This window comes from Cyclospora cayetanensis, unplaced genomic scaffold, assembly GCF_002999335.1.
Source record: "Cyclospora cayetanensis isolate NF1_C8 unplaced genomic scaffold, CcayRef3 CcayRef3_contig_272, whole genome shotgun sequence".
In the NCBI taxonomy this organism is placed as follows: Eukaryota; Apicomplexa; class Conoidasida; order Eucoccidiorida; family Eimeriidae; genus Cyclospora; species Cyclospora cayetanensis.
The window spans coordinates 3788-22707 of NW_020312228.1; the positions used below are offsets into that span (position 1 = coordinate 3788).

Consider the following 18920-nt stretch of genomic DNA (forward strand, 5'->3'; position numbering starts at 1 on the left):
GCCACTGGGGCCCCAGGAGCTACCCGTTGGTAGGTTCGTCCGTGTTAGAAGACTGCTACCCCATCGCGTTGCGTTTTCTTGCGGTGTCTCTGCTGCTATTAGACCTGCGGCTGGGCTTTCTGGCAGCCTTTGACGGTTCTTGGGGGGCGAAACTGTTGCATTGGGCCTTCCTTCTCTCCCTTGCTCTCCGGATACCGCCCCCAAGACAGGTGCACGACGCGCGTAAGGAGTTTGACGCCCTCTCGGTTGGGGGGCCTGGCACGTTAGGTCTGTCCTCAAGGCACTTCCTCGTTGGTCGACGAGGTTCTGCAAGCCGGCTTTGGCCTTGCCGAGGATGGCAGACCTTGATTTTGAGGCCGTAGAGCAGCTGATGGAGAAGGGGGATCCCAACAGCGACGGCTCCCCGGCTGGCGGCGAGGGATCTCCCGTCAGCAATGGGGCCGCTAGATCGAACGACGGGGGGGTGTTCCGGCGTGCAGCAGATTCGGAGGAGCCCTCGGAGAGGCGCAGTGGGCGCGCTGGGAGGAGGGAGAGGAGTCTCGAGGAGGTCAGGCGTAGACGCGATGGCAGCCATGAAGGAGGATCGCGGAAAGGAGGCGTGCGTGACGAGAGTCCAGATGGCCGCAAGGATCAAGGAGGCAGTCCTGGCTTCCCCCGTCGTGAGGGGTCAGAGGGGCGTAAAGGGGGAGGCGGACGAGCTCCAAGTCTAGATCACAGAAAGCGGATGGGAGGCCGCAGTGGTGGCGGCGGCAGTCCTGAGGTGTATCGTGAGAGTCGTCGTTCGCCTTCCCCCCGCCGCAACGGAGGCTGGCGTGAGGGGCCCTGGGGAAGGGGCCCCCCGGGGCGGGATATGCGCGCTCGCGGGCATGGCTCGTTTCGTCGTGGCTTCGGCGATGACTACGGGAGGCACCGGGGGGGAGGAGACTTCAGGCGGAGAGACAGAGACTGGTGGCCTCCTGGTAATCGTCGCAGCCGCAGTCGCGACAGAATTCGTCGAGGCGAACCCCGTTCTCCTTCTCCCGTAGGAGGGCGTGGTGGCGCTGCCGGGGGGGCCCAGGTAGGGGGAGGTGGTGGTGGGGTTGGGGGGGGCCAGCAGGGGGGCCCTCCAGGCGAAGGCGCTCCAGTAGCCACGCGCTTGAGCGCCCGTGAGGAGCTGCTTCGCCGGCAGCGAGAGGAGGAACTGCGGCGTAAGGAAGTGGAAGAGGCCCGTCGCGACGACCTCACCGTGCTTGTTTTGAACTTGTCGCTCAAGGCTGACGAACGCCACATCTACGAATTCTTCTCGGCGAATGCAGGCAAAATTCGGGATATCCAACAGATAAGAGACCAACGCTCCGGCGTCTCGAAGGGCGTGGCTTACGTCGAGTTCTACACGCAGGAGGCGGTCATCAAGGCGATGGCACTTAACGGGATTTCTTTCAAAGGCCAGCCTTTGCGGGTTCAGGCTTCCATGGCGGAGAAAAATAGGGCTGCTCGTGCAGCGAAGTGTCCTACAGCTCCTGCTCCAGACGCCGCGTCGCTACAGATACCCATGCGGGTGTATGTGGGGGGCCTTGTAGGTGCCCTCTCGACGCTGACGCGAGACGATCTGCATGCGCTCTTCTCGCCCTTCGGATCTATTCAGGAGATTACCATCCCTACGGATCCCAACACGGGAGACCCCGTCGGCTTCGCCTTCGTCATGTTTGCCGCCACAGGCGATGCCCACGACGCGATGCAGCAAATGCATCAGTTTAAGCTCGCTGGACAGGAGCTGCGGGTGGGGTATGCGGCCGACGGAGTGAGGCTTTCGGGATCGCTCCCCGAGGGAGCTCCAGCCACCCCTCCGGGAGCTGTAACGGCGGGAGCAGGAGGGGCCCCCGGGGCCGGGGGGGGGGGCCCCGGGGTCCCTGCGCACGTCGTGGCTGCCACGCAAGTCTCGTACGAGGCACAGCTGGCGAAGCAGTTGGCAGAGAAGGCGGCGAGCTTAATGAGGCAGCAGCAGCCGCAACTGCAGGAGAGCAACCCGCAGCAACAGGAAGGCGATGACGACGGTGGTATCGATGACGACGATATCGGATACATCCATGACCCCTCACGAAAACAGGCTCTCATGCAAAAACTCATGGACAGATCTGCTGCGGCGCTGGGGAACCCGGGAGGCACGGGGGCACCCCCAACGGCCTCCATGGCTGGCGATGTTCCCCCACAGCAGCAGCAGGCGTCACCATCTACTGACAAGGTGAGTTGCCTTGGATATTTCCACATCTTTGCATATACATATACGTATATGTACATTCATGTATACATGCATGTATGCAAGGCGGTAAGGACGTGCGATGGCAACTCGCAATAGAGGGCGTGTCTTGCATGCACAATGGCGGAGGACCGCACCATTCAAAGCTTTTGAATAAAGCCCTCTCTCTCAGCATGCTGGATCTATGCCCTTCGAAAGGCTTTTTGGTTGAGCGCTTAAGGGCGCAGGGCCCTCTTCCGCGTGCTGCACTCCTAACATGCGTATGTGTGCATACATATATGTGTGTGTATGCCCTTGTTCGACGTACATATATATATATATATATATACATGCACACCATGGCGACGCATTTGAATGTTCCGTCACCTCTGTGTCTGCGAGACTGTTTGTTGATGTCCGTTTCTTCGCAGCAGCAATTCTTGAGGAGCTCCAGCGGCCCCCGCGTTGGCGGTTTGGCTCCAGGCGTTATAACATCCAATCTTATGCTCCGTGGGATGTTTAGCCCAAGTGCTGCAGAAGACGAGTACTACTTTGACGATATCAGAGATGATGTCAAGGAGGAATGCGGGAAGCATGGGACTGTGGTGCAAGTCTCCTTGAGCGAGAAGGATGAGGAGGGGCGTGTCTTCATCAAATTCACTGCGCCCTCTGTCGCCTTGGCTGCGCAACAGGCCCTTAACGGACGCTTCTTCGGCGGCCGTCAAATTCACGCGGAGTTCGCTACCGATGCTATGATCACAGCAGTCTGCAGTGGCAGCAGCAAGGACGGCGGTAGCGGCTGAGAACCCGGGGAGCGGCGCACGACAAGCAAGAGGACTTTTCCCATGGTGGTTTATGTGGAGTGCATGCTCTCCGGTGCTGAAGCTCAGTGCGTGTGTTTGTGTGTGTGTGTGTCTCTCCTCATCGCCGTGACTGTGGAGGATGGCCGCAGAAAGGGCAAGGCATAGGAACGCATATAAGCGGGCCGCCCTCCATTTGCGGCCTTCTCCTAGCTGGGTTTCCCGGCAACGCGACAGAGATTCAGCTCGGTTGTGCAGAGGCTCATTTGGCTCCCTTCAGATGCACTGACTGCTGCGGACTCGTGCAGCACGCCCTCTGACTCTAATAAACGGAGACGAGAGCTCCCCGTAGACTATATATATATATATATATCTATCGCCGGGCCTCCATTCTTGCTGCTGGCCGCATGGAGTATGATATTGAACACGTTTTCTTAGAGGCGCGTATGGGTCTTTATTATCGCGACGAGGTAGACAATCTGAGGAGAGAGGGCGCCCCCCCGATGAGCTGGACTGGTTTTCTATGCACGGGAGACACTCGTGAGAACGGCTGCAGACAGTGGCTCCATGTGCTGGCAGGCCCTTTACAGGTCCAGTCAACACGCGCGGAGGTGGTGGTAAACGCTGTTCTTAAGGCCAAAGAGAAAGACGTGAAATACGCGAACGAAGTAAGCGCATGCATTGTAGCGATATTTCTTCTAGGATCTCCGTAGGGCGGACCGTGTAGCCCCAGGCACAACACGACAGCGTAATAGAAAGCTATGGAGAGGCCTAGAGGAAGGCTCGCTGCCCCCCATCTTGTATTCCTTACCCCATAGGTTTCCTGCATGGGGAGCGAGAGATGTAGCTGCCATGCGCGGTTCTGCATGTTTTGAGGACTCCGACCATCTATTCTCGACCGGCTGCACATACAGCTCAAGGCGTTCACGTTCAGTTCTGAGCTAGTCCTACTCGAAAACAAGCGACGTATAGGGTTGCTTAGGCCAGTGCGTCAGTTCTGAGTCGACCCTGCGTTGATAGGTAGAAAGTGCAGCTTGCCTCGCTACAGCTACGGTACGCTACGGTACGTATAGCTCAGGTACAGTCTGGGAGCCAGGACCCAAAGCTTACATAAATTCATGAGGCCCAGAGATACAGACTGTGCAAAACCACTGATGGAACATACATTGAGATGCTTTCTGCCGTAGCTGTTCCCCTGCGCGCCCCAGGGCAGCCACGCGTCATGGCTTGCATGTCAGGTTGTCACTTGGTTTTTAAACAGGCTACTTTATGAGAACGAGGGGGTGTTGTAGGGTTGGCGTTCGTGCTTTGAATGAGAAAAGGGTTGCGATAAATATGTATTTGTACGCATCACGTGTGGGGGCTTCAGCACCATATGCTATGGACGCTTTGTTGTCTTCGAGCTGACATACAGACGGTTCTCTGATTGGCTCTAAGCATCCATAGAAACACCGGTTGCATTTTTTCTGTGTATGTGTGGCCGCTTAATTTTGCACCCTAAGACTCCTGTCGACAACATCACACACAGGCGCTGGGTGGAAACTGGTCAAGCCGCACAAAAATGCCTTTAACGTGCAATATGAAACGCTGCCAGTTCATTTTATGAATACAATCGCGCTCAACCCCTAATAGAACCACTTTGGCGTAAACGTGCGGCCTCGGGGACCGGGAGGCCCTCGTGCTATGCCCTGGCTGAGTGGTAAGAGGCGAGACTAAGATGGTATATTTTCGGCTACACGTATTCTAACAAAGCATCCAGTTTGGGGATCTCTATGGCGGCAGATTTGTTGGAAGGTAACATTTACTTTTAAGACCGCAGCGCCAACTTACATGCATGTCCGATCAGTCTTGAGTGAGCCAGCAAAAAATTCGCACGCGAGAAAGCCTTTCTGAGCATCCGACTGGCTGGCCGTAACTGCAATATGGAATAAAAGAAACGAAGCTTCCCTTCATAATCACTTTAATCTCTTTTATATTGAGTTCTTTGGGGTGAGTCGGCATCCTATTAGCGGAGGGAAGTTCCTACGGAGCCGAGCGGTGTGGCAAACCTGCTCCTTGAACTACGCTACCCACCTCCTCCTCCTTGTTTCCCCCTTCGAAGCGAATACCTTTAGCAGGGCCGTGCTTGTCATTGGCTGCCCTCCAGTCCAGGCAACGCCGCGCGTGCCCTCCCGAAGTATTCTCGCATGCTCTGAGGCTCAGAGTCGTGCAATTTTAGCGGCCGCGGCATAGCCTCATGAAGAGGCCCACACGCGACTGCAACTTGAGCGAAGCAGCCTCACGCGTTCTATGGTAACACTCGCTCGTCGCAAGAGTACGTAGTGGAGGCAGGCGCCGGAGCCCCCATGGGGTTTCCCATGAAAGGAAACTTTGTCTCCTGTTGCAGTTCCTGCCAAGTAGCGTTCTAATGTGCTAGGGATAGGTACCGAAAGGCTGCTGCGTATACATACCTATGCATATGTGCAGATGCGCGAGGGATTTGCATACTCTCGTCCATGACCGTACACCTGCGACCCCCTCCCTATACACCTGAGCCCTCTACAGGGTACAATTTGAACCTCTCGCGGGCAGCTCCGGCGCGAACAACGTGTGTCTATGTATGCATGTGTGTTTTTGTGTGTGTATATATATGTGTGCACGTGTGTTTTTGTATGTGTGTGCGCGAATGAATGTGTGTTTCTGTTTGCAGTTTGCTCAGTTGCCCTCCCTTTCTTGGGGCCCTCGTCGACCTCGTGCGCGTTGTGGGAGCGCACTCGCTTGCGGCAGCAGCCTCTCCCCTCCAAACGCTGCCGTCTGTGCCTCCCTGTTTCGCTAAGCGCGCGTGAACACACCTGCGCTTGAGGGATGCGCTCCTTGGCAAGTCCCTAAGCACTTTCAGTGCTGCCTTGCTGAGGATGCGCCAGCTCGGGGTATCAGACGGTCTGCTGGTGCGTGAGGGGCCTGAGCGCTGCCGCGGCCTTCGAACTCTCTGCCCTGTGCATCCGACATCTGGTTTATTTAGAACTCACCTCTTCCTTGCCCGCAAAGTGCTCTCTGGGGGCATCTCGTGGCGCTCTCTTCTGCCTCATAAAGCATAGAAAAGCCGAGATGGCTCGAATAGGGGCTTGGTGTAAGGGCGCCCCCGCCGAGGCGGAGCGCCTCCCTGCCCGAGTGCCGCTAGAGATGCAGCAGGAGATCGAGCGAACCACGCTTCTCACGTCCAAGGAAATACAGGGGCTGTATGATCGGTAAGCAGTTGAAGATTCCTTGCAGGCAACACGCAAGTCGGGAGCAGCCGCGTGTGCATTCCAATTAGACGCAATTTCGCGGGGAGAGTTCACACATGAACGTAGGGGAGCCAGAGTCGCAGCTAGACGCGAGTTCAAGCAACCGCTTCCGTATAGGCCACCTCTGTTTGGCTGTGCCAGCGTAGCTCGATGAAGGCGGCAAAGCAACCTCTGAGAATTCTGGACTGAATGCAGACATACAGACATGCAGGCAGAGAGAGACAAGCAGACAGACAGACATGCAGGCACAGACAGACATGCAGATAGGCAGGCGGCTTCCTCGTGGGACAGAAAGGACTTGAGTGTGCGGGGAAGGGAGGGGAAGGTTGGGGGGTTGTAGGCAAGAGGCTGAAGGGAAAGATCACGAAGGTTGCTTGGGGGGGCACTGCCCTCGTCTCGCTATCAAATAGGTTATGCCTAATGGATAACTTTCGTGGCGTGTAAATTTTCTTCTCGGGGAGCTGGTGGTGTAAAGAAGCATTAGTTGTGTCATCGAGGGTGCATGAGGCAGGGTCTTAAATCGTGTCTTATGGCGATTCCGGTTGAGCGTTTGCCGCTATTTTTCCGTTGTTTTGGGGTCTTCGCTGGCTGCCGTTGAGAGAGAGGCTTCTTGGGGCTTTATTTCAGGCTTCCTTGCTTCTGCATGCAGCATATGCAGCTGCACTCACTTGCCTGCCTCGGGAGATGTCTCCCCCTGCGTTATTTCGGCCGTGTCGCTGCGGTATGCGACGACCCGTGTGCTCAGATATCGAAAGTATGCGCCTAATGGCCGCCTCCTCTTTTCGCGCTTCTGTGATACATTGGGAGTTCTAGGAATGCTCGACGACACAATGATAGCCGAGCGAATGTTTAGAGCTTTTGACCAAAACAAGGACGGAGAAGTAAGTGTGTGCTGCCTCGGGGCAGCGTTCTGCCGTCTTGCCTGTTTTACACCGCTTGTTTTACGCGATTGTAATCTGGAGCTTCCGAGAGTGATTCCAGAGGCTTCCCAGCAGATTAAAACGCTTCCTAGACTTGCTTTCCCCCCCCTTCTCCCCCCTACCAGGCAGCGTATCGGTTCTTTGGAGCTTCCTGCAGCGGGGGAGGGGGGGGCAGCCGCCTTGCCTCCCTTAGGGGTAGCGTGATGATGTGCCTCTCCCTCGTTTCATCTCCACACACAAAAAGAAAGCGCTTCCACGCTTGTATCTCTTCGTGTGCCCTCCTCGACTGCGCTAAACAACGCACATAGAGACTGATTTTTATTGTGCGTCCGCATTTCGCTTAAGCGCGTGGACTCTATTTTCAACCTGACAGACCATTTGGCTGTGAAAGTGTGGCTTTCCTGCGTGTCAGTTGAGCTTTACGGAATTTGCGACTGCGCTGGGCATCATGATGCGAGGCAAGGACGATGAGAAGTTGGATCTTTCCTTCAAAATCCTCAATCCAACGTCCGCCTTCTGTCTCTGCCATCCACCCTTCTCCCGCTGCTCCGGCTGTTTTGGCCTTTGTTTCGTAATCCCTGAAGCTTCTGCACGGTTTCCTGGGGCCCACGACGACCACTACCTGGCGCCTTTCACTGCCTTCTTTTTTGGAGGGGAAGAGAGGAGAAGGGGGAAGGAGATTTTGGGGGCGTTTGTTGCAAGCGTGTTCCCTCGTGGAATCTGAAAAAAGCATTGTATGCGTGTGCCTTTCTTTTGTGCTCCTCTTTGTTGGGTGGGTGGGGTGTGCCTCTATTTGAAGGGCGGGAGAGAAAAAGAAAGAGAGAGAGAGGATACTCCGACAGACAGAGAGAGAAAAGGAGGCATATATATATATATATATATACAGGCACACATACATATACATATATATTATATACAAATACATACATACATATGTACACGTGTGTGTATGCACTCTTGCCCATCCAGCGCGTTTCCTACGTAATATACACGCCGCCTGTGATGCAATGTATGTGACGCGTGTGTGGGGTGCCTTTGCAGCTACTCCGGGACAGGAGAGTGCCTGGAGGACTATCGTTCGCATTCTGCTTCTTCTTCAGACACGGAAAACGCGGTGCCTGCTGATCCGCCTCGCAACGTGGATAGCCGTCCTGCGGGATCCAGAGCGTCTCTAGAAGGGACAGAGGGCGATGCCATCCCCGGAGATGGGGATGTTGCTGCCCCCACTGCCGCTGAGCTATCCTCGTCTCAGGATGTGCGGAGTGTTTCCGAGGAGGGGCCAGAAATAATACTCCCCAGATCCTTCGGCGTATCCTGCAGCACGTTAAAGGGGCAGCAGACGAGGCCTTTGGCAGCAACGGTTTCCTCTCCAGCGCGCGGAAGTCGCGATATGCGATGGTTCGAGCGCCACAAGGCGGTAATTTACGCAGACAGCTTGGGCCTGGAGGAGTTCATGGACCTGGTGCGATGTCTACAAGCCTCAAGACGGGCCTTACTGGGTGGCGAGGGCATAGTGGCACCCGACGAGGATATTGCAACTGTGTTTCTGCCTCTTGCCTCCGAGATGCCGGATGGGTCGCGCCGGATGCTGCTACGCGACTTCAAACGCGCTGTCCTCTGCAGTCCACGATTTTTATGCCTCCTAGGCGTGGTCTCAAATGGTGGAGCTGCCCCTTCCTTCTACCCCGGTAGGCCGCATGCAGAGCTAGCTGAAGAAGCAGCACGAACGAGGACCTCACAGCTGTACAGCCTAGTGCCGACACATCATCGGGAGCTTTTCTGTGCATAATAAATATCTCTACACACAAATATCAACTTACTTACTACCCGCGCCGTCGAAAAACGCCAATCCGACAACGCTTTTCCCTTTTTTCGAGGCCTTCACTATGTCAGCCAGCGAGAACAGGCCCTCCATGGCCTGACATGACGATTTTGGCTTTTTCTTGCGTGCTTCTTGTGTATGTATGTATGTTACATGGATGTGTATGTATGTGCATGTCCATGCATATGTATGTACATGTATGTGTATATATATTTTTATGTACATGTACATGTATGTACTTGTATGTATATGTGTGCGTGTGTGTGTATGTATACGTATATATATGTATGTGTATGTATATGTATGTGTATGTATGTATATGTACATGTATGTACTTGTATGGACAAGAAAAAATTGTATGTACTTGTATGTACATATGTATGTACATGTATGTGCGTGTTTTAGATGGCCTCATTGCCGCGAGGTCGGACAGGAGACCGTCGCTGCTCTCCGCAACTGCACCCTCCGCACAGGGGGCCCCTGCGCGAGGCCGCCAGAGTTCTGCGGATTTACGCGCTTCTGTCCGAGCTGAACTGCTGCGGCGAGTGCGTCAGGCAGAGGCGCGTGCAGAGCAGCAGCAGCGTAAGCTGCATCAGCAGCAGCGCGAGCAGCTGGAGGAGCTCGCCAAGAGCTTAAGGGAGGTTGAGCGGGATGTGGAGGCAGTCAAGGTAGCCCTTGCGCAGGAGGCCCCTAAAAAGAGTCTCCCGGTGTCTCCTAAATCGCCAGCTGCAGAGGCGCTCTTGGATACACTCCAGGAGAGTCCTTATGGACGCCTTTGCAGCAGTCCCGTTCGCGATATTCCCTCGAGGGAAGAGGTCAGTCTCTCCGCAAGAAAACGGCGTTTACTGGAGAACGTGTAGCGGAAGTGGCGCTTCTCAGGGCCTTTGTAGAGGCGGCTTTCGGGTGCATGTTTGTGTGTGGTTTCTGTTTGTATCCATGTATATATGCATATGCTTTCTTCGTGCCTCGCGGCGCTGCATGTGTGACTGCGGGTATGTATGTATGTATGTATGTGTGTGTGTGTGTGCTGCTTGCTTGCGCCGCGTCATGCGGGTTTATTAGTCTTCCATGATTCAATTGGATGCCTCAGCTTCGTCAGGCAGTCAGTTTTTAGTGGGGCTGAGGTTGCTGCCAGCAACAAAGGCGCAGTCTTCCATTACCGGTGAGATGCTGCTGGGCAGAAGGCTACAGCCTGTATGGCGTGTGTTGAACTTTGAAGTTTTAGGCCTGTATTAGGCTCTTTCAATGCGTCTGTCTCACCAGCAGCGAGATCTGCGCATGCTTGGGGAGGGGCCTTGTTAGAGCGTGCAGTTTGCGGTAGCGCCGTGAGTTGGCGCTGCTGTTTTCTTGTGAATTCAGAAAGCGTTTCCACTCCGCTTTCGCCTCACGAAGTGGCCCGGAGGTCTCAGACAGCGGAGCCTTCCTGCTCGTCTGCGAAACGCGTAGACGCATCACCCCCTCCAGTCGCAAGCGCAGCCACTGCTGCTGCAGCTGCTGCAGTTGCTGCGCTGCAGCAGGCTGAGAAGCAGCTTAACCGCATCCTAGAAGAGAGCAGCTGCGCCGTGCCGAACCCCCTCATTCACATTGCAGATCAGCTCCTTATCGGCCTAGGAAGCAGCATGAGCCTCGATAGCTCCCATAACATTCTACTTTCGGGGGATGCTTTTCAGGGGGGGCAGAAACCATCCACAGTCACCAACGATCTTCCCAACAATCCTGTTCGTAGATCGCTGCTTCTTCCTAAGCTAACCGCGGAGCCTCCGGGGAGGAGTCTGGACGAATCTCAAATCTCCCCCGCTGGCGGCTCGACAATGATGCTCTCCGAGGGGTCAAAGCGGCACAAAGTTTACTTCGCAGATGGACAGCAGAGAGCTTCTTGTGAAGAAGAAGCAGGTATGAGCCATTGCAGGCAAACAGCAATTTCTTCTCCAATATCTGTTGCAGAAGGGCTGGCTCTCTTCTCTAGCGCTCCGAATGCCGAAGTGCTGAGGCCGCGTTGCAGCGATGGGCTGGAAAGGCTCCCGGGCACAGGCGCATGCACGCTGTTACTGCTGACTTACTGTTTGTGTGTATGTACGTGTATATGTGTGTATATGTCTCTATGTGTTAATGCGTTTATGTGTACATGTGTGTATGTGTCTCTATGTGTTAATGTGTTCATGTGTACATGTGTGTATATGTCTCTATATGTTTATGTGTGCATGTGCTAATGTGTATATGTATACGTATATATGTATGTATGTGTGTCTGTGTGTGTGTGTTTGCTTGTTTCTTAAAAAGAAGAAGAGAGCCTTCAGGCTTTGCAAACCGTCCATACTGCCACCCTGATGCCGTTTAAGGCCTCGTATGAGGACGACCTAGACGTACAGGGCGTAAGAATACACAATACACCCCTGCATCATCCTATGGTGTCTGGACACTGGGTGTTGGCGGTAGAGGGTTCGGTTGTTGGGTGTCTGTCTGCAGTGGTGGGGTTGTTTCGTGTGCGTGCAGTATGGGCAGTTTTTTCTTGGTTGGCAATCCTCTGCAGAGGAGCGCAGCGGGATAGAGACGGGGGGCTTTTATTACGGCACTCCGCCAGGGCTTTAGAGCTTGCACATGCGCGTTCAAGGCGTATGCCGTGGCGTGGTGTTTGCGTATGCGTATTTATGTATATGTGTGTATGTATGTGTATATATGTATATGTGTGTATATGTGTGTATATGTGTGTATGTATGTACGTGTGTGTGTGTGTGCCTTTGGCAGAGGATTGGCAGTTCGACTGATATCGCAACCGCTGATGTAGAGAGGCAAGTCTCCTTGGGATTTAGGTCGTTGGGGCTTGTTGTAGTAGCCCGCCTGTGAGGTTTTGGGCATCGTCGTGAAAAGCAGAAGGGAAAGGGTATTTTGTGGTGTACTGTACGCTCGCGTTAAAAGGCCGTGGGAGTTGTGTGATGATGGGCTGCTGTGTGCAGTCATCGTGGTAGCGCGCCGACCATGGCGCGACGGATGTATATGAATCGTGCAAAGGTGTATCAACGTCGAAGTGAGCCATTTTACACGCAGTAACGTGCGCCCTTGATGGTGCTGCCTTCTTCGTGGATGGCTTTCGTGGGGGGAGGATAGCAGGGGGGGGCGGAATCACCGCACACACTTCCCCAATAGGGGTTGTGTTTGTGCGCGTGTCTGCTTCTTTGGGAGGTCTGCCTGCTGCGAAAAATCTCTTGGAGGCGCATTTTGCTTTTTGGGGATGCCGCCTCGTGGCCTCTGCGGCGGGTGCTTTGCTTCGTGTAGGCTGTCTGTGTGCATGCATGCAAGGACCTCAAGGGGGCTTGCTTGCTGGTGTCTGTCCCCTGCAGCTACCCAATGGAGAAGAGCGTCGGGAGATACCATCCATGGGGGTGATGACTCAGTAATACAGCAGACACAGTGAGTGGCGCGCGCGCAGGATCTCCCCAGCCCATCGTGGACGCTGCAGCGGGGGAAACAGTTTTTGCATGCGGCAGCAGGGAAACAATATTTGCATGCAGCAACAGGGAAACAATACTTGCATGCAGCAGCAGGGAAACAGTTTTTGCATGCGGCAGCAGGGAAACAATATTTGCATGCAGCAACAGGGAAACAATACTTGCATGCAGCAGCAGGGAAACAGTTTTTGCATGCGGCAGCAGGGAAACAATATTTGCATGCAGCAACAGGGAAACAATATTTGCATGCAGCAGCAGGGAAACAGTCTTTGCATGCAGCAGCAGGGAAACAATACTTGCATGCAGCAGCAGGGAAACAATATTTGCATGCAGTTTGATTTTGAATGCGGCGCTTTTGGGATTCGAGGTTCGCCGAGGTCCTTAGGGTTTGAAGGCTCTTGTGTGGTGTTTGTTTTTGATCGAGGTCTGCGGGAAAGGAGGCCAAGGGCTTTGTCGTTCACTTTGGGCATCAGTCTTGGAATATGGTGATAAACATCATGGTTGGCATCCGCTTGGCGGGGGGCCGTGCGATGAGCGAGCCTCACAGAGCAGTTGAACCTTACGATTTCCTTATGAAAGAGAAGTTCTCTGTGCTACCAAAGACTGGAATGGTGGACAAGCAAAAGCGGAAAGCTGCCCTGGTAAGCGAGCGAGCTGCAGAAGCCAAGGAGGTACTCAATCAGGCGCTAGGCGCGCATGCAGCTCATACAGGGGTCACCCCCTAGAGAGTCGCATGTGTGGCAAAAATGAAGGGATTTTCTTGGGGGCAGGGGGGACCTTGCACATCCATTCCAGTCGAAGAAGAGTACAAGAAACACACGGGGAGGATGCACTAAGGTGGCGAGAGAGAGACGAGAGGACGATCACGAAGAAGGGCAGCAGCCGTCTTACTCTGCCTTTCTGTGCTTCTGTATGGAATTCTGCGTGCTGCTGCAGTGTGCAGTTCGCTTCATCGATTATGCGCCAATGGTCTTCCGCCGCCTACGCGCAATATTTGGCATCGACTCTTTACTTTATATTCGATCCGTTGGTCCGGAGCAGCTTCTGGGTAACCTTATCCTCGGTAAGGCAGCAAGCATGCTCTTCTAGGTGCAGCCTTTTCGCGGAAACCTTCGCTGTCCGTGTGCGAGCGTCTGGCGCGCTTCTCACCGGGGGCATGTCTGATATTTTCCATGGTGGCGTAGCCATCAGCTGTGTTTGTAGCGAGAAGGTTGCAGCTTGCAAAGAACGAACACACGTGGTTCCTTGGTACCTGATAAACAGGCACGAATGCATGAGAGAGAGAGAGAGAGAGACAAGAGGAGGCGCAGCCCAGAGGCAAAAAAGAGCAGCAGATATTTGCTCGAGTTCACGCAACAAGATGACACGAGAGATACTCAGGGGACCCTCGTATGTGTCTGCGTTAGCGCGCCCCTCAGTTTTGCCTTTTGTGTTTGTGCATCCCAGGAAATTTAGCGTCTCTTTCCGAACTAGTTTCTGAAGGCAAGAGCGGTTCCCTCTTTTACTATACGACCGATGGAAGGTTTATGATTAAGACGGTGAGCATGCCTCTTGTTTGAAGCATACTGTTTTACTGGTTCCTTTTCCCTCTGTCCCCCTGCTGGCTGCCGCCTCCGTTGTTCCCCGTGACGTGTGTGGCGAGGGTGATCACGTGATTATACATGTGGCTGTAGCGGGCTTCATGGATAAACGAATGCGCTGCACAGAGATATGTCATGATTAAGCACTTCAGTCGATTAGAATAAACCAGTGATGTCTTTTTTTGGTGCTACACCCAATGAAGAAATGCAAGCAAGGAACGTGCGAGCTTCTTTGCCCCGAACGTCCTTCTTTCTGTTTGCGCTTCTTTTTTAAGGTTTCAAAAGAGACGGCAATTTTTATGCGCTCCATTTTGTTCGATTACTATAAGCACGTCTCCACATGCTCGAACACTCTGCTTACCCGTTTCTGCGGCCTCCACGCACTTCGGCTCAAAGACAAATCTGGGCAAATATTTGGACTCAAGGGTAAATCAGCTTGACTATCACAGCCAGCCACAAAGGAGGAGGTTGCAAGGGTACAAAAACGGTCTGCAGGTGTATGGACAGACCCGTGGACGCATAGGAACATTTCGGGTGACTGCTGCGAGCTAGTGTATTTTCTATTGTGCTCACAACAGGTGCAATGAATGTGCATCGCAACGTTCAGGGTGCTAGGCTGCGCCTTGGTGTCGTTTCGCATAAGGTGCATGCGCCTATTTTTGAAGGCCTGGAGAATTATATTTGCACACTTTTGTACAGCTCGTGCTTTAGGTTCCCGTGCAGATGTATGCTTGTATGCGTCCGTGCTGCAAATTGCGCAGAGCCTTGGAGGCGCAAGACATATTTCATGGTTATGGAGAATTTCTTTCACACCCCCGTGGAGATACACCGCCGTTACGATCTCAAGGGGTCAACGCAAGGGCGCTCTCTGCCACCTGAGCTTCTTGGGTAAGGGGGTTGTTTTCTTACTCGTCTTTCCGTTCGCCCTCATGTCTCTATTTGCATCGGCGTTTTTTGCTTCGTATTGTAAGCATGTGTACGTGCCTCACGTGCAAGCATATTGCGTACTGTGGCGATATAGAAAAGGTCACCAATTGCAGTTTTGTTGGCACAAGGCGTATCTCTTCCTCCGTGCAGGCGTATGTTGCCTTTTGTACCTCAGAAGGTCCTTCTTTCTAGCGCAGCTCACCTAACAGGCACTGATTCGGAATATGCCATTTGCATTCAATTTGTTTCGCCGTTTTCGCAGTTCCTTTTTCTCTCTATGTTCGCGTTTGATTTGACTTTTGCTTCATTGCATGTCTCAGTGTACAAGCATTTGTTTACTTCACAGATCTCCTCCGGTCTGTGTTGTGTGTGCGATTTAACAGTGACTCTACGGTGGCGCGCAAGGATAATGACATCATACGAGACGGAGAGCTGGCAAGTCTCACAGCTTAAGAAAAAAGATTAGGGACCAGTTGCTCCTTGTTACATGCACAGTAGCTACGGTACAGAAAGTGTCTGCATTGAATAAACGCATTGCGCGCAAATGGAAGCATACATAGCTGCAGTTTACAGAGGTAAACAGCCCATGCGGCCAGTGCTCGTATTCCAAACCGCATGAGTGGCAGTTCTTTGTCCTCATTGCTCAATGGTTGTTTGTTAAAGCGTATGTGTATTTTACGCCATTTTCACCTGTCCTTCTGTTTTTTATTATGCGTCCGTTTGTTGTGTACAGATTGAAATAGGTCCAGAGCGCAAACAACTTTTCATTGATCAACTAACGATTGACGCCACCTTCCTCAGGGACCACGGGATTATGGATTACTCCTTACTTTTAGGAATCTCCTACGCTCACCGGACGCAAGGTGAGATAAAGCACTAAGGAGACAGGATAGATGCATGTTCATAGAAAGGGGGCAAGGGGTATGAAAAGGGGGATTAGGATGTCCGTACCTGTGAACATAGTAACGTTTGCGGGGTGTGGCTGTTGTAACGTTGTAGCTTATGCTGCGATGGGATTGTTGACTTTCAGATTTCACCTTTTGTCAGAACGGCACTTTGCAAATCGACGAAGAGGCCCGTTTTTGTCAATTCATGTCGGTCTTTCCTTCTTTCAAGAGCGTAACCACGTTTTTTCTGCCATCCTTTAAATGCGAAAGCACCTCTCATACTGCAGCGTTTTCCCGTGGTCATAACACTGGCGATTGCATATATTGGCATCTTATCCGGTTGCTTTCCTGTTGCAGTCTCTGTGCTGGGAACCTTCTGCAGTGAAACTGAGTGGAACGTTATTTCTCGCCATCTCTAACTTTTATTTTTCTAATCTCTACTGTTTTCTTGCTTCCCGCTTTCTTCAGGATGGACACCTCCGGTGCTTCCGTTTCTGTTAGTGGTAAGTCTACCACAGGCTATATTACACAATGAATGATACGATGTGAATATACGTAGCTGAAACCCAAATGGATTCTGTCATGAACATCTCATATCATTTTCTACAGGCCACCATCATCCAAAACTTCTCGAGGACGAGCTGAGGTGTCCGATCATTATATTTTATGCATTATAGAGCATAATCGTTCGTCTGGTAATATTGTTTTTATTCATTGTATATATGAATGTGGTTGTCTATAGCACCTGCAAAGCCCTTTATTCTTCTTCTATGTGCAATGTCTCCGCTTTCTAGCATCATCCAAAGCCCGCTGTGCTCTCCGCGTTCTTGTTTACAGGCACGGAGTTCGAACGGCCTTTCTGGTGTAGAGATCTCGGGGGCTTGCAGAGCACCGATCGAACGCGGTTGTATTACATGGGGATTATCGATATTTTGACGCACTGGAATTCCAGGAAGAAGGTGGAGCATATTGCTCGCGTCCTTCAGTGAGTTTTCCTACCTCTTTGCGCTCGAACACCGCTCGTCTATCGGGTACTCGCTGTTTGAAAGGACCCTTTGACCACGCGGTTCAGACTTTAAAGCGCCTGCTGTGAATTTTTTCGATGTTACGGAATAGTGGAGTGTCCAGTCGAACAGGGGCCTCGTGGTTTTCTCCTTCGGTGTGGAATTGCTATCGGTGCAGGACAGGAAACGCATCGGGGGTTTCTTGTGTGAACCCAACTCAATATGCCCGTGAGTTCTCTTGCATTGCTCTGCTGCGTATGTGTGACCCTGGCTAAACTACTTTTAGTAGGGGAACCAGATTAGCGTGCGCAATGGGAGCGGTTGCGTGTTTTTTTCTTCTGTCGCAGAGCGCTTTGTTGACTTCATTTCCCGACACACTGTTTGAGGTGATGCCAGTCTCTCTTCTCCTGCAGCGTTAGCCTTGCAGCAGCCTCTTGCGTGAGTTGGGGCCGTTTGTGAGCCTCGCCTGTGCGGTTATAGCGGTGTGGTTTAATTGTACTGCAGTTTGACATGCGGCCATAGCCTTGTGCATATGCATCTCACTCTCTCTAAGTTAATGTCTACAGATATATACATACCTAAGTATTGATATACTTACGTACGGATATCTGTTGATTTGTATCCGTATTCCCAGGCTTGTCTTCTCTGCAGAGGAGCAGCTGCCCTTAGCTTCACCTCAGAGCAATGGCTGCGAATATCCGCAGCGTTCAACTTTCTGCCTCTGCGGCTTATGTGCAGCCGACTGGCGCAGACCTACCCGCAGGTACATTAGTACTGCACGCGATAGCATAATGGCATCAGTGCTGACACCGATTTGTAGAATATGATTCAGAATTCAGCTGCATACCTCCCGACTCTTCTAAGGTTGGGGTTGTTTCATTATGTCCACTTTTACGATATCATTAATTTTCTTTGCTTAAGCATTAATGTTTGCCTGTTTTTTCTACCTAGGGAATTTGGAACGCTCAACGTAATAACTGGGGAGGGAGACCCCTAACTTATAGTCAATACAAGCTTAAGAGAAAGTTGTTGAGTGCATCCAAAATGCTGTGGCCTTCCCTTCTTACGGCTCTCGGGTGTGTGTTGTCGCAGCCTCTACGCATTCCGAGCCTTCTTGGCGAGTTGCATAGCATGTAGTGCCCAAGCTTACATTCATTACGTCATGTTGAATCGAACTTATAGTGCCTTTCAATAAAGATGTGCAAATTGGACAGGCAATCGGTCACGTCCCTACTTATCCTTAATTTAATATAACTTGTCTATTAGAGAGAGTTCAGTCGTGGCTTGGCCCCCTAGGCCTTCCCCATTCTATTTTGAGACTACCGCCGTAGTGTTTCATGCCTCTACGCCGGGCTCAACTGCATGAAAGACAGCAGAAATGTTTCCGGCCTCTCTCCACTAACCAGACAGGCAGAGAGGCTGACCATATTGCAAATAAGAGAAGCAATGTGTCTGTTAATCTTGGGAGAGAACAGGAGAGTGTAAAGCCACACACAACAGCCAGCAAAGCATGACGGAACAAACCAACACGCAGCGGCGGCGCAAAGGCTCACTGTCCTTCAATCGCTGCACAGTGCAACCTTATTGCGATGATGAAACGAAAATATATCAATCAAAATGTGTGCGGGCGGTCCAAATGTCCTTCAGCGCAGCAATGCCACCGCGCACCATATAGCGGCATGTGCTTGCAAGTACAGCCGCATTCCTATAGCATACTCGACTTAAAACCTAAAAGGCTAAAGAATAATTTGCCTGTAAAATAACTGAGAGTGACTGGGCGCAAAATCCCGGTCAAGAGACTCTCAAAACTTCGAAGAGGCATAAAGAAAAACTCATACGTAAGATGGCCGAGAACACCAGTGAATAAAGTCTGGGTTTAGAGAAGATCCTAATAGTAACGAGAAAGTGTTTAAGCAGTATTCATAAAATACAGTAGTTATTGCAGGCAGAGCCTGCGCTCGGTCAGGAGAAGACCGAAGGAACGCAAAAATACCTTCCCTGGCCACCAGCGCAGTTAACCAGCCAGAACTGCGAATTCTTCTGCAGGCGCCAG

The 18920-nt window shown here is 52.3% G+C and overlaps 2 protein-coding genes across 2 annotated transcripts; both read left to right on the forward strand.

Annotated features, from left to right (window-relative positions):
- The first annotated feature begins 334 nt into the window (after positions 1-334).
- On the forward strand, positions 335-3018 carry LOC34622223 (splicing factor U2af large subunit A). Its single transcript, XM_026338540.1, has 2 exons — positions 335-2221; positions 2647-3018. Exons 1-2 carry the CDS (start codon positions 335-337, stop codon positions 3016-3018), a joined length of 2259 nt encoding a protein of 752 aa, XP_026194325.1.
- A 3084-nt stretch (positions 3019-6102) lies between these two features.
- On the forward strand, positions 6103-17252 carry LOC34622224. The gene is made up of 19 exons (XM_026338541.1): positions 6103-6242; positions 7027-7162; positions 7614-7708; positions 8243-8889; positions 9429-9861; positions 10249-10340; positions 10470-11005; positions 11769-11812; positions 12894-13110; positions 13406-13532; positions 13916-14007; positions 14325-14475; positions 14811-14937; positions 15360-15423; positions 15710-15839; positions 16007-16074; positions 16670-16848; positions 17046-17095; positions 17215-17252. Exons 1-19 carry the CDS (start codon positions 6103-6105, stop codon positions 17250-17252), a joined length of 3366 nt encoding a protein of 1121 aa, XP_026194326.1.
- Positions 17253-18920: the final 1668 nt, after the last annotated feature.

Coding starts and splice junctions, on each gene's coding strand:
- LOC34622223 (XM_026338540.1), top strand. CDS start 335: ATGGCAGACCTTGATTTTGAGGCCGTAGAGCAGCTGATGGAGAAGGGG. Junction 2,222..2,646: donor CGTCACCATCTACTGACAAG/GTGAGTTGCCTT, acceptor GTTTCTTCGCAG/CAGCAATTCTTGAGGAGCTC.
- LOC34622224 (XM_026338541.1), top strand. CDS start 6,103: ATGGCTCGAATAGGGGCTTGGTGTAAGGGCGCCCCCGCCGAGGCGGAG. Junction 10,341..10,469: donor GTTAGAGCGTGCAGTTTGCG/GTAGCGCCGTGA, acceptor CGAAACGCGTAG/ACGCATCACCCCCTCCAGTC. Junction 15,840..16,006: donor CTACGCTCACCGGACGCAAG/GTGAGATAAAGC, acceptor GTTGACTTTCAG/ATTTCACCTTTTGTCAGAAC.